General features: G+C 38.1%; 1 protein-coding gene across 22 annotated transcripts in view; it reads right to left on the bottom strand.

Annotated features, from left to right (window-relative positions):
* Positions 1-15,588, bottom strand: part of LOC101663503 (sarcolemma associated protein) — a 165,744-nt gene that overhangs the window by 24,408 nt on the left and 125,748 nt on the right. For all 22 annotated transcript variants that reach the window (XM_045290087.1, XM_004702402.2, XM_045290084.1 and 19 more), the window contains 2 exons: positions 10,435-10,515; positions 10,094-10,153 (listed from right to left, as the gene is read on the bottom strand). In XM_045290087.1, the coding sequence (XP_045146022.1) occupies positions 10,094-10,153; positions 10,435-10,515 (141 nt within the window). The remainder of the gene's footprint in view (positions 1-10,093; positions 10,154-10,434; positions 10,516-15,588) is intronic.

Raw genomic sequence — 15,588 nt, forward strand, 5'->3', positions numbered from 1 at the left:
CAAATGTGCTTTACACAATTGATGTATGTATGGATTGTGATAAGAGTTGTATGAGCCCCTAATAAAACAATTAAAAAATAAAGTACATATCAACCATAAAGCTTATACCAATTAAATTTAATACAGAAAACAAATGAGTGTATTCCAATTAATCACGCAGTTAGAGTATAGATACTCATTCCAGAAAACTAGGTGCCAAATTTTTACCGAAGACTAATGAGCAAATCTCTTTGTGCTAAGGTTGATCAAGGGCTCATTGTATTTCATAAGCTGATGTGGGACAATGCATTACTAGTTTATTGTGTCATGAATCCCTCTCACAGTATCCTCTGTATCCTCTGTTGTCCAAGAAAGGAAGCTTTTGTATCAACCTACTGTTGTCCTAGAAAAGGCATTTTTTTTCAATCTACTTCAAAACCTTGGGAAAGTGTGCAGATGAAGGTACATGAAGGTCTTAATGAGTTAAATCCTTTTCATTTAGATGTGCAGGTCACATGAAAATAAATATTTTATAAAAGACAGAGAGAGGGTGGGAAGATGAATAGAATCTGTTTTTCCCCTTAACCTGTAACCAAGGCTGAGCCATCCTTTTTCGAACCCCAGCTAACCCCACTAAGAAGATCCATACCACAGAAAATCCACTAACTTAAAATATCTAAATTATAAATATAAATTTGGTGTCAAGAGAGGCCTTGAGAAGAGTGACTGAAGAGTCTGTTTAAATTCCAATTTTTGCATAAAACACCATGAACCACGTGGTAAAGGATCACATCAAAGCATTTCTTCCCAAATTCTATTTTGCATGTGTATGCTGAGTGGTCAACAGCCAGAAGTGATCTGGTTCAAGTGCGCCAGCGGGGGGCATCCTTTTTCTACCATCCCCCATCCCTTCGAAGAGCCCTGGTGGCTCAGTGGTTATGCATTGTGCTAACTTCAAGGTCAGCAGTTTGAAACCAGCAGCCACTCCTCAGTAGAAGAATGAGTTACAGTCTTGGAAACCCACAGGGGCAGTTCTACCCTGACCTATGGGGTCACTATGAGTTAGCACTGACTTGCTAGCAGTGAGTCTTTGAGTTGTTTCCTTTAGAGGGCCTGGAAGTTGCAGGGTTTGGGCAAGAGCTCCTCCATAGTGGGGATAGTGCAGTCCTGTGAGATAGATGCAGGCAGGACAGCTTGCTGTCTTGAACTTTGGCTCAAAAAAACATTTAAAAAAACAAACAAACTCACTACCATAGAACCAATTCTGACTCGTGGGGATCCTACAGGACAGGTCAAACTGTTCCTGTGGGTTCTCAGACTGTCACTTTACAGGAGTAGAAAGCCTTGTTTCTCCTGTGGAGCAGCTGGTGGTTTCCACCTCCGACCTTGCAGTTAGCAGTCTAACAGGTAACACTCTACACTACCAGGGATCTGTGTTTTAACTTTGGCAGAAGTCTTTGGTCAAGTCTCACTCCACTGTCACTCATTCTAACTAGCCCAGTTTCTCTTTACAGTTAGATCATTTGTTGACTCCTTGTCCTCCCTATTGTTCTTTCCTTTCTCTATCAATTCCTCTGCTACCACTTTTTATCGCTAAGCTTTATGAATGTCTTCTGTCTCCTCAAGTCTTATCATTTCACCATATTTGCCCACATCACCTGTATTTCACACATACTTCCTTCCTGCTATGGATTGAATGGTTTCTCCCCCCAAATGTGTTGCAAATCCTAACCCCTATACTTGTACACGCAGCCATCAGGGACTGTTTATTTTTATATTATGTCAAAATGAATATCAGGGTAGGTTGTGGTGTGTCTTAAGTCAATCACCTTTGAGATATAAACCAAGCCAATTAGACCAGAGATGGAAGAAAACAGGGCTAAGGTACATAAAGATCACCAAGGAAATGAGGCACAGAAGACAAAGACCTTTCTCCAGAGCCAGTAGAGAAAGCATTCCCTAGAGGTCGCACCCTGAGTTCAAACTTCCAGTGTTCTCTCAACAGTGAGCAAATAAACTTTTATTTATTAACGCCATCCACTTGTAGTATTTCTGATATAACAGCACCTAGGAACTAAGACCTCTTGATAAATATTATTTCTACTTCAAACAATCTTCCAAATTAGCATTATTTAAAATAAATGTAATGGCCCCTTTTTCTTCTTAGCATATTCTCATTTCTTTTTCAATCACCTCTTTTAGGGATGCCATCCTAACAATTGCCCAACCTCAACCCTGCCACTGGCTACTGGCCCACACCAACCCTGCCCTTAAGTTCTAATCATTTATTAAAACACTTACTACACTAGCAACACCTTTCTCTTCTCTGTAAGACTGTATCCTCCTCATGTTTTGTCTTGTCTCCGTGGGAGTCAACAAATGCCTCCGACAGAGGACATTACTGAAGCTACAGCTGAGCGAGAGGGATACTTCTGATCAGAGCACACAGAAGCAAACAAAGGGGGAGGGAGAGAGAGTGGAGCACATCCTGGCCCACCAAGCCCAGAGGACGATATTCCTGCTCAGAGCAGCCAGTGCACAGAGAGGACCACAGGGCCAGCCCCACCACGAGACACGACGTCTATCACTGACCCACAGTGCTATGGAGGATAACACTGGAGACACAGGGTGGGAATTGTGCCTGATCTGACAAAACACTAAGGGCATGCCAAGAACAGCAAGGGGAGCAAAGCAATGAAGTCCCTGAGAATACCAAAAATAGACTGTGGGGCCAGGGCATAGCACCCTATCAGACTCACAGGAAAACACTCCTAAAGGTCAACAAACAGACCTTGAACTATTTCAAGGTGTTGTGTTTTCTTCTGCTCTGCTTTGTTTTTGCGCTTATTATTGTCTCTGCATGTCTATCTAGATAAGATAGGTGGGATAAACAATACAAAGTAGAAAATAATGGGACTGACGGTTCCAGGGGAGGCGGGGGAGGAAACACACTGAATATGGGCAGGCAGGGGAAAGGAAGGGGGTGTTAACAAACCCAGAGACAAGGGAACAACAAGTGATCTAAAATCAATGGTGAGGAGGGTGTAGAATGCCTGGTAGGGCTTGAACAAGTGCAATGTAACTGAGAGGAATTACCAAAACCCGAAAAAAGGCTGAACATGATAGTGGGACAAGAGTAAAGTAAAAGGAAATAGAAGAAAGAACTAGGAGGCAATGGACATTTATAGAGTTCTAAATACAGGCATGTGCATATGTAAATATATTTATATATGAGGATAGGAAAATAGATCTATGTGCATATATTTATAGGTTTAGTATTAAGGTAGCAGATGGACATTGGACCTTCATTCAAGTACTCACTCAACACAAGAACACTTTGTTCTAATAATCTGGCATTCCATGACGCTCACTTTCCTGACATGATTGCTGAAGACAAAGAGGGTGCATAAGCAAATATGGTGAAGAAAGCTGATTGTGCCCGGCCATCAAAAGATATAGTATCTGGGGTCTTAAAGGCTTGAAGATAAACAAGTGGCCATCTAGCTGAGAAGCAACAAAGTCCACATGGAAGAAACACACCAGCCTTTGTGATCACGAGGTGTTGATGGGACCAGGTATCAGGCATCAAAGACCCAGAACAAAATATCATATTAATGTGAATGAGGGGGAGTGGAAAGTGTAGACCCAAAGCCCATCTGTGACACAACTGGACACCCCCTTACAGAAGGGTCGTGGGGAGGAAAAGAGCCAGTCAGGGTGCAGTAAAACACCAATGAAACATACAACTTTCCTCTAGTTCTCAAATGCTCCTCCCCCCCAATAACATGACCCCAATTCTACCTTAAAAAATCTGCCTAGACCAGAGCATGTACACGGGTGCAGATCAGAGCTGGAAACACAGGGAACCCAGGACAGATAAACCCCTCAAGACCGATATTGAGAGCAGTGATACCAGAAGGGGTAAGAGGAAGGTGAGAGGAGAAAGGGGGAACCAATCACAATGACCTACATATAACCCCCTCCCAGGGGGATGGACAACAGAAAAGAGGATGAAGGGAGACATCAATCAGTATAACACATGAAAAAATGTTAATAATTTATAAATTATCAAGGGTTCATGAGGAAGGGAGGGAGGGTGGAAGAGGGTGGGGAAAAATGAGGAGCTGATATCAAAGGTTCAAGTAGAAAGAAAATGTTTTGAAAATGATGATGGCAACAAATGTACTAATGTGCTTGACACAATGGATGCATAAATGGATTGTGATAAAAGTCGTTACGAGCCTCCAATAAAATGATTTTTTTAAAAACCTCTGAACTAAATGAAAAAAAAAATTTTAGTCCTAATTTCTGAACTGCACTTCCAGTTCTATCTACAGTTGCTAGAGTGGCCAGATCACTGGGACACACCTGTGAGTGTGAGTGGAGAGCTTTGAATAATTATGCAGGGCCACAGAGTTGTAAAAAACCTAAAACCTATGGGTCAGCCTTTCCTGATCAGCATGTGGCAAATGAAAACTCTCACTTTCCTCACCAGGACTCCTCTTCCAGAAATAAATGTTTCTATTAATAACCCCATCATTCTTTCCAGTCAATCAGAGCTGCATGCCTGGATTCTATCTGACACCCAGTTGTCTTCCATATTTGGTTTTTCAGGCCTACGGGTTCTAGATGAAGTGAGTAATAAACAGAAGATAAAAGCAAGAACAAAAGGACCTTCCATCTAGATTCTGTTCTTTCATTTACATTTTCATAGCAATCATAGCTTAGATTCCCAAGGATTAATGAAACCTACAAACTGATTTCCTTCCTTGTAGCCTCTACTTAACTCCAATTTATCCAACAAACTTCCCCAAAATACAGGTTTGAGCACATCACTCAGAAACTAATAAATTCTGCAATAACAATCAATGTAACTTACAAAAAACATTAAATGATTAAGGGGACATATTTCAATTATACTTGTTAAGCCTTTTGCCATCAAGTCACTTACTTATAAAGGGTTTCCAAGACTGTAAATCTTTACAGGAACAGAAAGCCTCATCTTTCTCCCAAGGAACAGCTGGTGGGTTTGAACCAGTAATCTTGGAGTTAGTAGTCTGATGCCTAACCCACAGGGTCACCAGGGCTCTTTCTCATAATACTCCACCTTGTGATATTTTACTACTTTGTTTTTCAGAGAGGGGATCTAAACTTTTTTCCTTGTAAACATATACACAATGTCTAAAAGAAAGAACTGAAACAGAATGTACTAATACATAAAAGTTATAACACCAGTGGGATATCAAAACAAACAGTAATTTACTAATATCAAGAAACCAATTGGAATTCAAATTGTCCCACTGTCTCTAATTCCTTTCATCACTAAATTGATTAAGGTCCACATACTACATTTTAGTTAACACATCTCTTAAATCTCTTTTATCTATGGGGTTCTACATCCTCTTGCAATGGAATTGTTGAAGAAGCTACGCTGCTGGGTGTCTAAAGCATTTCCCAGTCTGACTGTGTCCCCATGCCAACATTTAGAATGTGCCCCTGGTGTTCACTTGTCTTCCAAGCTGGCAGTTGGATCTAGAGTCTTACTCACTTTGGGGTTAGTTTTCTGTGTTACACACTTTCTGAGTCAACTCAAATAATACTTCTACAAAGGACAAAAGTCAAATTGCCTTTCCCCCCTCTTATCCTCCAAATCAAACAAACAAAACCCAGCTCTTTTCTGCTTTTGACTTAAGTGGTTTCTTATCACTTGCATCTTTCCTATCACCAATTTGACTAAAAATAAATAACAACAAAATCTCTGCTCTAGCAACTATAAAGATAGAGTAGAACTACCTCAGTGGATTTTGGAGACTATTTTAACTTTAAGGGAGTAGAAAACCTTATCTTTCAAACTGCTGACCTGTGGTTGGCAGCTAACTCATAAACTACTTCTCCACAAAACAAAAAACCCTTCATTTCCACTGAGTTAATGCTGACTCATAGCAACCCCATTGGGCAGGATGAAACTGCCCCTGTGAGTTTCCAAGACTATAAAGCTACAAGAGGACGGAGCCCGTCATTCTCCCACGCAGCAGCTGTTGGTTTCAAGCTGTTGACCTTGCAGCTAGCAGCCCAATCTGTAACCACTGTGCCATCAGAGCTCCTTAATTTGATTATGAAATACCTAAACCCCAAGGACAGTCTTAAAATACTTTAAAACCAATACAGTCTCTAGCACAGCTACCTAAGTAAATAGAGTAAATGCGAATCAGATAGCATCCAGGCTTAATTCTCTCTCTCTCTCTCTCTTTTCCTTTGGGGTTGGGGGTTGGTTTAAGTGTGTGGAAATCAGTGATTTGAGTTACATCTTTATTGCTCTTTCAAAAATGGCATAAGTTAGTAGAAAATACTATTTCAGGGAGGAAAAAAGTCTAATTTTATTTATACTCCATGGTGAACATTTAATCTACCTTATTTATTTATTATTTTATTTAGATGATTTTACTAATCCCTTACATGACTAATGTGAAGAGCAGTACATTATCATTCTAAGTCAAGATTAGTTGTTCATTCAAAAGGAAAGGAAAAAAAACAACAGACCACAATGATCGATATATTACACCACCACCACCCTTTCAGGGGAACAAACAACCTGGGTGAAGGTGTGGGCGGTGGACAGTGTAAGATATGAAAATAATAACAATCTATCATTTATCAAGGGGTCACAAGGGTAGGGAGAAGGAAAAAAGAGGAGCTGATACCAACAGCTCAAATAGAAAGAAAATGTTTTGAAATGATGGCAATGTGTGTACAAATGTGTTTGATACAATTGATATATGGATTGTAAGAGCTGTAAAAGCCCCCAATAAAATGATGTATGAAAATTCTTAACGAGGAAAACATTGGTACAAGAAACCAGGCAGAGTGTTAAATGTAGCTCCTTTGGTTCTAAAAGTTAACACTAGGTCTAATAATTTAAGCTTTTCCTGTAAGAGGAAAATTCTGTCAGTCTCCTGAAACTAATTATACAGATTACAAAGCATAACCAGGCATAACCCACGTGTTTCTAATAAGTACCAGAGTAAACATCATTTTTAAGAATTTATATAACTCTTACAAAAGAGAAACAATGGTTTAAAAAGCCAAATACTGCTATCAATTAAGGAGATGTGATTGTTCTTAAAAACTCTAAAAACACGACTGCTTTCTAATGGGATGATTTTTCTTTACATCCAGTCAGTGGCTAAATTAATAATCTGTTATTAAAATCAAGGTACAATTGTTGAAGGTATTACATACAGTTTGTTAACCAAAGGTGAAAATCATACAGCAGTGTGAGGAAGTTGTGTAGGAGTGGGAATTTGTTTTTTTGTTTTGTCACCTAACTTAAAAGTCAGGCTAGGAAATTCCCTACATAGTGGGCACTTTTACGTAACTGTTTAACTTTACAGTAGTTCTTATGGATTAAAAAACAAACACCTGACAGATTAGCAAATACAGAATAGTCGGCAAAAGTCATAACCTCTGTAAGGGTGGGCACCTGTCTAAGAAGGAAAAGGAATACACGAGGTAGGATTCTTAATGAACAAGAGAAATATGATAGGAGATGGATATGATCTGATGAGGATAGGAAGGTGGGTGGTAAGCACTCTGTCAAAAGCAGAAAACTTAAAACTTAAAACAAATTTTAATTAAAGTAAAACATTTTTTTAAGAAGTAGAAAACTTGTGAGATCAAAAAAACAAAGCGGTGCCAGTGAGCACTAGCTTGTACAGGTTTCACTGTAGAGACCATCCAGGTAGTCTCCAACTCAGAGGACACTATGATAACCCACACTTTCATGAACATTCTTTGGTACGTATTTTTGTTAGTTTTAAATAGCATCATGCAGTTTGCTTATATTATTTTTAAGAGTCACGTATAGAAGTTCATTTTCACAATTTATTGTTCAAACTCTGCTGGATTTATAAGGATACTGATAATGATAATTAAAACAAAACCAAACTTAAAAGTATCCGACTTCAATCAAGATGGACTTAGTACAGAATCTTCAGAATCCCTGTTGTAAATTGGGCGCAACCTATACTAACTACAAAACATCCACTATCAACTGTTTTTCTCCAAAAGATAAAAGAGAAAATATTGGCAAACAAAAATCAACAATCTTTTCAATTAATTAAGAACCATTCAGATATCTTCAAGAGATAAGTCTCTTTTTTAATCAATCACTACCCTTTTCTCACCAATGCTGTCTTCAATATTCTGGTGAAAAGGTTGTATTCTGTAGTCTACACCCATTTTTCCTTTAATCTTTACAATACTCCTATGAAGTAGTTTTTGATGAGAAAAGCACAGAGGAATTGAGTAATTGACCTAAGGGCACATTACAAATAAGTAACAGAGCTGAGCTTGAACCCAGAGCTCTTTGAGTCTTTCTTAACTTCCAAGCTAGCGTGCTATTTGCTAATTTCTTATGACATTATACTTTTGATTTAAAGGGTCTACTATTAATTAATTTTTCAAGCAGCTAACTTTTACTAAATCCTTGGCATTGTGGTAGGCAGGGGCATTAAAAATAAAATCTAAAACAAGCTACACATAAAATCACTAATACAGTTTAGTATAATAAACACAAACACAAATGCTGGCTATATATCAAATTGAATTTTACTGCTGAAAAGATTTCTAAAGTACAAAAGACTATAAAAAATGGCTACTTTTGTGTGAAGACGTTTCCATTATCCATTTACCTCTCCTCTTGCTTCTCTAGCCTACTTCCAGGGTTTCTGAGGCTGTACATCTTCACCAGAGCAGAACTGGTGGGTTTGAACCATCGATCTTTCAATTAGCAGTACAGTGCTTATTCTCTATGTTCCCAATAAGGGCCAGGGGGTCTGACTTTTTTTTCCTTTCAGTTGACAGTAACAATTTTTATACAATAATTATACTGCTTCCAAGATGAGATTCCTGGACTGTGCAACCATTAACTTACATTTATTATTCTGACACTAAAAAGCAAGCAAGCATTATCAACAACAGCACAGGTCACTTGAGAAGAACACAAATCAGCAGGAGTCCTGGGAAGTATGCTATCACACTTAAGGACAGGGGGGCAGCTGCTGCCTGGGTCAGCAGGCCTCAGGGTCTCTCCTGGTTGTGGAATTAGATCAAAGGTGGTTCAAAGAGCCATGTGATTGCCAATGTCCATGGAGAAGAAATGAGAAGGTCAGGTTGCCCAGATAAAAGATTCCTGAGAGAATGTGGATAAGCTCTTTGCCAACCACCCCAAACTGCCAGCTGTGTACAGCAGGCCAGCTGCAGGATTATTCTGGGTAAAAGTAAGGCCACCACACATGAACTCAAAGCTGTTGGTCTGGTCTTAAGAGACCAAACAGAAGCATGGGTGCTCTTCCACACAAACACTTCACGGACTGTTCCTGTGGCTCAGACCCCAGAGAGTTGCCCTGGTGCCAGTCCACTAATGCCACCATGTTCAACCCAATAGGCAGCAGTTACATGACAACCTTTCTTGTAATATATAATCAGGCAGTATAAGAGGTGGAATGCTGACCACTACAGATTTATCAGTAAGCCACCAAACGTACTTATTGCTGATTCATTTCCTACACATGTCATTGTGAACAACTACCTATCAAGAAACTAATATACTTTCTTTTTAGAAGTGAAGCAAGTGAAAAAGTTCGTTATGTGTACCATTTTTATCTTAGCCTTGACAAAGATTTCCTGGCCCAATGTTTCGAGAAGAGCGTACTATAAACCTGGAAATATTATTGTAGGATGAAGAAGACCAGAAAATGAGGACGTTTACAAGTTTTACCATGTAATAACAGAGCAAGCCGGGGATCTTTCAAGAAAGTCAGTATTTTCATCATTCTTAGCTTAGGTTAAAAATGGTCATAAACAAAAAACAGTTGTATTTCATATTCCACCACTTACTACTTTACCCTTAATAAAAAACTTATTTGTTCGAAAGCATTCTATGGTGTAAATATTTTTATTTCAAATGTTGGGCACCAACAATAACACTTTAAATTTTAGTTCCTATTACTTTATTACCTATTCTAATCCTTCAACTAAAAATTACACTACACATAAAACTGATTTTGTGATTCTGATGTCCTATGTAAAATATTATAAAAAGGAGTGAAAGTACCTTTTAATAGGGACACTTTAGCAATGGGTTCATTTAGGTCTTGATCATCCATTTGGGCGTCTACATTAGGGAAAAAGAGATAATTACAAACATACACAGATCTACCAGCAAACTAACATTATCAAAATAAATCATCGGAGTTCATATAGCTACTGTATTGAGATCACTGAAAGCAGTTTAAACAAAACATCCCAAGATCTAAGAGAATGACTTGAGAAACGAAGCACTGATCTTCCAAACACAAACTTTAAAATCCCCAACTATATTTCCCTGTACACTTAAACTGCTTGGTCGGTCACAATAACATCTGCAGATCTGTGACCAATGAGGTTAAAACTCACCGGTAGTGTCGTCACTGCTTTTTTCCTTGCTTGGACTCAGGGTATCTGATAAATCTGATTCCTTAGCTCTTGCCTGGTTTTCTACCAAGAAAAAAAAGAGAAAAGTAAACACTCATAATTAAACATCTTATATTAATAAACCTCTGATTCAGGCTAGGAGTGCTCAAAATCTGCCGGCATGCCAAGTCCTTTTAAAATTAACTGAGGTTACGGAATCTCTTACTTCTGCACCATGCTAGTCCAAATGGAATGCTGGTTATTACATGTAACTCATATTGAAATCTAATGTGGATCCTGTCTGTTGTGCAGAGGGCTTTGGCTTTTGTTCAAGGCCATACACTTGCCAACCGGAAACACAAGGAAGTGAGTTTTGCTAAAGTATTCAGAGAACTGCCACAAATACGGCAAAATGCTTAAGACAACGTGAACCTGTATAAAGATGATGTAAGGAAACAGCTCTAATACAGAAAAAACAATAGCTACAATACTGCCCGAATAATTATTTGTACTCAAATAATTAAACGTTACAGCTCACAATTATTCCAGAATGCTATTTAAAGCAGATAAAATTAACATCCTTTAATTTCCAAAGGGGGAGAACCAAAAGCTATGCCTGAGTCACCATGAGAAGAGCTTACAACTAAGAAATGTTTTAAAACTAGTTGTATGTGGTATCCTGCCTAATTCAATGAAACATTAAATTGGGTAAGTAACGTGTTCAACTAATTGTCCTAAGAAATTCCAATTGTAGGTCCAACTATTTATCACAGATGACTGGCACTGAAGTAAGCCCAGTTTCTTCATCTATAACAGGGCATGTGTGTCTACTATGGCACACATTAGGACAACATTCACAGACAACAGAGAGACAGTCATTTTTCTGACTAGATTCTCTAAGTATTGCACCACTCTCAAAAGGCTTCAGCCGAGCTTTGCACCCCAGCATTTAGCCATAATCTAGACCCAGAATTAATTCCCACATGAGCTCTGCCATCAGCCAGGCCAACCTTTTACAGGGCTGGTGCATGGCCTGCAATTTTCCCTTGGTTTGTTATTTTCCTAACCTCAACATTCATTTTCTCTTCTTGGTCTATTTATCCCACAAGACGCAGCTTGAGTTTCAGCACTTCTAAGGAAGTTTAAATTTCTCTAGCATGCTGCTCCTTTTTATTACATCTGTTCTGTGCCATAATATTTTTGCATTAATTATGATTTCTATCATTCTCTGAGTGTATAAATATATTTCCTTTAACAGTAAGGGAATGATTTTAAAAATATGTACTTGACTCTCCTGTTTGTGGCAATATGCATCTACATTTAAAATGAGCATATCCACTTTCTGAAAGAAATGACAGTTGCTCTTTTTTTATTTTTTGGTTTTTTTGACAGTTGCTCTTTATAGTATTGTCCATTACTAGCAAAAAGTGAAATTATACACATACACACATTTATGAAGATGATACAACCTTGCTTGCTGAAAGCAAAGAGGGCTGTCTTCAGTATGGATTACAACTCAATTAAAGAAGCAAAAATCTTCACAATTGGACCAATTAAGAACATCATGGCAATTGGAATTTGTCAGCGATTGCATTTTACTTGGCTTTACAACAATGCTTATGGAAGTAGCAGTCAAGAAGTCAAAGGACATATTGCTGTGGAAAATCTGCTACGAAAAGCATCTTAAAGTATTAAAGAGTAAAGATGTCATTTTGAGGACTAAGGTGAACCTGACAGAGGCCTTGATATTTCCAATCACCTTACATACCTGTGAAACCTGGACACATAATAAGGAAGACTGAACTGATGTGTTTGAATCATGGGGCTACTAAAGAATAGCGAAAGTACCATAGGCTGCCAGAAGAACAAACCAATCTATCTCGTAAGTAGTACTAGAATGCTCCTTAGAAGTGAGGCTGATGAGACTTTGTTTCATGTACTTTATAAATGCTATGAGGAGAGACCACTCTCTGGAAAAGGACATCATACTTGATAAATGACTTACTCAAAACATCAAGTTGATTTGATTCACAGCAACCCTATATGACAGGTAACTCTTGTAACTCTTTATGGTAGCATAAAGTCCCATTTTTCTCCAGCAGAGAAGCTGGACCTGTTGAACCAGTTGAAGCTAGAACTCCCAAGACTTCTACCTATAAATTTGAAAACTACTACTCTTGGAGGTTACATTTCAGTTTGAGAACAAAATGACTCATTTAAAAAAGAAAGGTGAAGGGAAAATACATGTGGATTCAACCTCCAGTGCACATAGACCAGGGATGTGAATCACCTTACAGAGTGCAGTGAAAAGTGGATTCTATAATTAGGTTAAAATCATCTTATCATTTGATCTCCCTTTTGACCTATATTAAAGTTGTTTTTTTGGTATATGAAATCCAGGATGGGTGAATATATAGAGACAGTAACTGGATTTATGGGATGGCAGGGCAGGTTGGGGGGTATGGGGAACCGATAACAAGGAGTACAAAAAAAGAAGAAAATGTTCTAAAATTGATTGTGATAATGATTGTACAACTCTTCTTGATATGATTGAACTATTATATTGTAATATATTTTGATTATGTCCCAATAAAACTCTTTATATATAAAACATTACCCCTGAGTCTTATGTTCCCTTAAGTGATCTCTAGGAAACCTAATAGTCAATATTTACAATGAGAAGATGAAGAGGGGAAGGAAGGAGAAGGAAAGTAGATGAAAGCAAATGGTATAATCAAAATGGAAATAGTGAGAATATTGACAGATTGTTCAAATGTAACCTATGCCACTGAATAATTTGTGTAGAAATTACTAAATATCAATCTATTTTGCTATGTAAACTTCCACTAAAACCACAAAAAGTTATAAAGATATTTAATATAATAGCTTGTTAAGGTTATTATATAAGAAACTCTTAAAATTTGTGGTTTTGCTTTTGAAATGAGGGATATATTTACAAGAAGCATGGAGCATCTTCTGTCATTTGTAATTAAAAGACACCTGCTGAGAGACGGGGCGCTCAGATTAGAAGGGAAGTCACTGGCCATCAAGGCCCATGGGAAGCCGATCTATCAGCTTTGCTGCATCTAAAGTGTGCTATAATCAGACATTTCTGAATGTTCCAATTTTGATCACAAAGTATCAGTCTCAAGTAAGAGGGGTATACATTTAATCTATATCTGGAAAAAAAGGGAATTCTTTGGTGGACCAGAAAGGAAAACAAGAAAAATTACTCCCTTCAGATTTTAGCATTCTTGGCAATTTATGATTAAGATATTGAAGCAAAGCAAAGCATATTTTTTTAAAGTATTCTTTTAGCTTAGAGGGAGATTTTATTCTGTATTTAGTGTTCCAGCCTTGGAGATAAAATTGTCTTAAAGGCAGGTACAAATCTTACAATGAGATCTCACTTGAATGTAAGCTCTGTGAGAACTGTCATATGTCCAAAGAATAGAACAATCTCTAGTACATATTAGGTTCTCAAAACAAAAACAAAAAAATCACACAAAACAAAGTTACTTGAAGGCATAAATCTTGCAAGCAGTTCACCGCCGCTCTATCCTGCTTGTAGTTATTACATGGAGTCAAAGCAAACGTATACAGGAATGAAAAACAGCACCCAACAAAGGGGTGGTAGCTAATTCTTTTCAAAACATCTAGTCTTCAGTGTGAAGCAGCACACAGCTTTCTAAAAGTCACTCTTGATTAATTTTCTCTACTGTACTTAATCAGTTACTGGTAGTTGCTGTCCAATTGTTTCCTATTCACAGCAGTTCCATGTATTAGAGGAGAATAGCTCCTGAGTTGCCTCAACAGTAATTTGATTGTCAAGATTTTCTCTCAGTGCATCGCTGGGTAGGGTTCCAAGTGCCAACCTGGAGGTTAGCAGTAGAGCACAAACATTTTGCACCACTCTAAGACATTAGCAAGCCCTTATAGTTGTTCATTGTTTTCAAGTACAGCTAAATGGAAGAACGGCTACCAAGGCCAATATCCAAGCTGTTGCCCAAGTGGGAAGCCACAAAGTAACTGTATTTTTCATCTCCAAATGGAAACAATTATGGGTACATGAAAGGTACTGGTCTTACACCATTACCTGGAAAAAAAGTTTAACGATCCAGAGGAGGAAAGAGAACTAATATTTGTTGGAAACCAATACGGTGCTTCCTGTTTTACAACTCAGAGAATGGAAATAGTTCATCCCATCTTACAAATGCAAAACTGACGCTTGAGAGTATAAAGTCAGTTGTCTGAGGGCATACAGTTATTGGTAAAACAGATTTTACCTAATAGTATTCTTTAAACTACTACCCTCGAAGGTACCGTAGACATGTTTATCTGAAATAATATTTTGTTTTCAGTGAAGGTTTAGCAGTTTAGTTTAGTTACAATCTTCACAATCTCTGGTTTTCTGTTTTTGTTTTGTTTTTTAAATTATTATTAATCTGGTTTCCTTGCCTCCTTATACTTTCATCTTTGATTTTAAGTAATTTTTGACTGTTCGGTATGTAGACATTTAGTGACTACAAGTTGAGTGAGTACTTAAAAAGCTCAAGAAAGAAATGCTAAAACTGGTCACTGGAGGTTCCAATAATTGATATTTTAAAATAAAAATTAAAGTGGAGGGAGGGTGGGGTGGAAAGAGGGAACCGATTACAGAGATCTACGTATAACCTACTCCCCGGAGGATGGACAACAGAAAAGTGGGTGAAGGGAGACACCGGACACTGTAAGATATGACAAAATAATAATTTATAAATTATCAAGGGCTCATGAGGGAGGATGGAGTGGGGATGGAGGGGAAAAATGAGGAGCTGATACCAAGGGCTTAAGTAGAAAGCAAATGTTTTGAGAATGATGGGGGCAACAAAGGTATAAATGTGCTTAGCATACAATGGATGGATGTATGGATTGTGATAAGAGTTGTATTAGCCCCAAATAAAATGATTAAAAAAAATCAGCCATCACAAAAATCTAAGTTCAAAGGAAACTGCTTTCACAAAAAAATTCACAACGACCAGAGTTAGCCTTCACGGGTGACGCCACTGTGTGCACTGACTCAGAGCGAGTTGCTCAATGCCGGCCTAACTGGAAAAATGCATACTACGAGAGATCCATGCACTGGAGCTTTTATCATTTTTTTGGTGGGGAGAATCC

The sequence above is a fragment of the Echinops telfairi genome, unplaced genomic scaffold, assembly GCF_000313985.2.
Source record: "Echinops telfairi isolate 266 unplaced genomic scaffold, ASM31398v2 ScPeMD7_31;HRSCAF=116, whole genome shotgun sequence".
In the NCBI taxonomy this organism is placed as follows: Eukaryota; Metazoa; Chordata; class Mammalia; order Afrosoricida; family Tenrecidae; genus Echinops; species Echinops telfairi.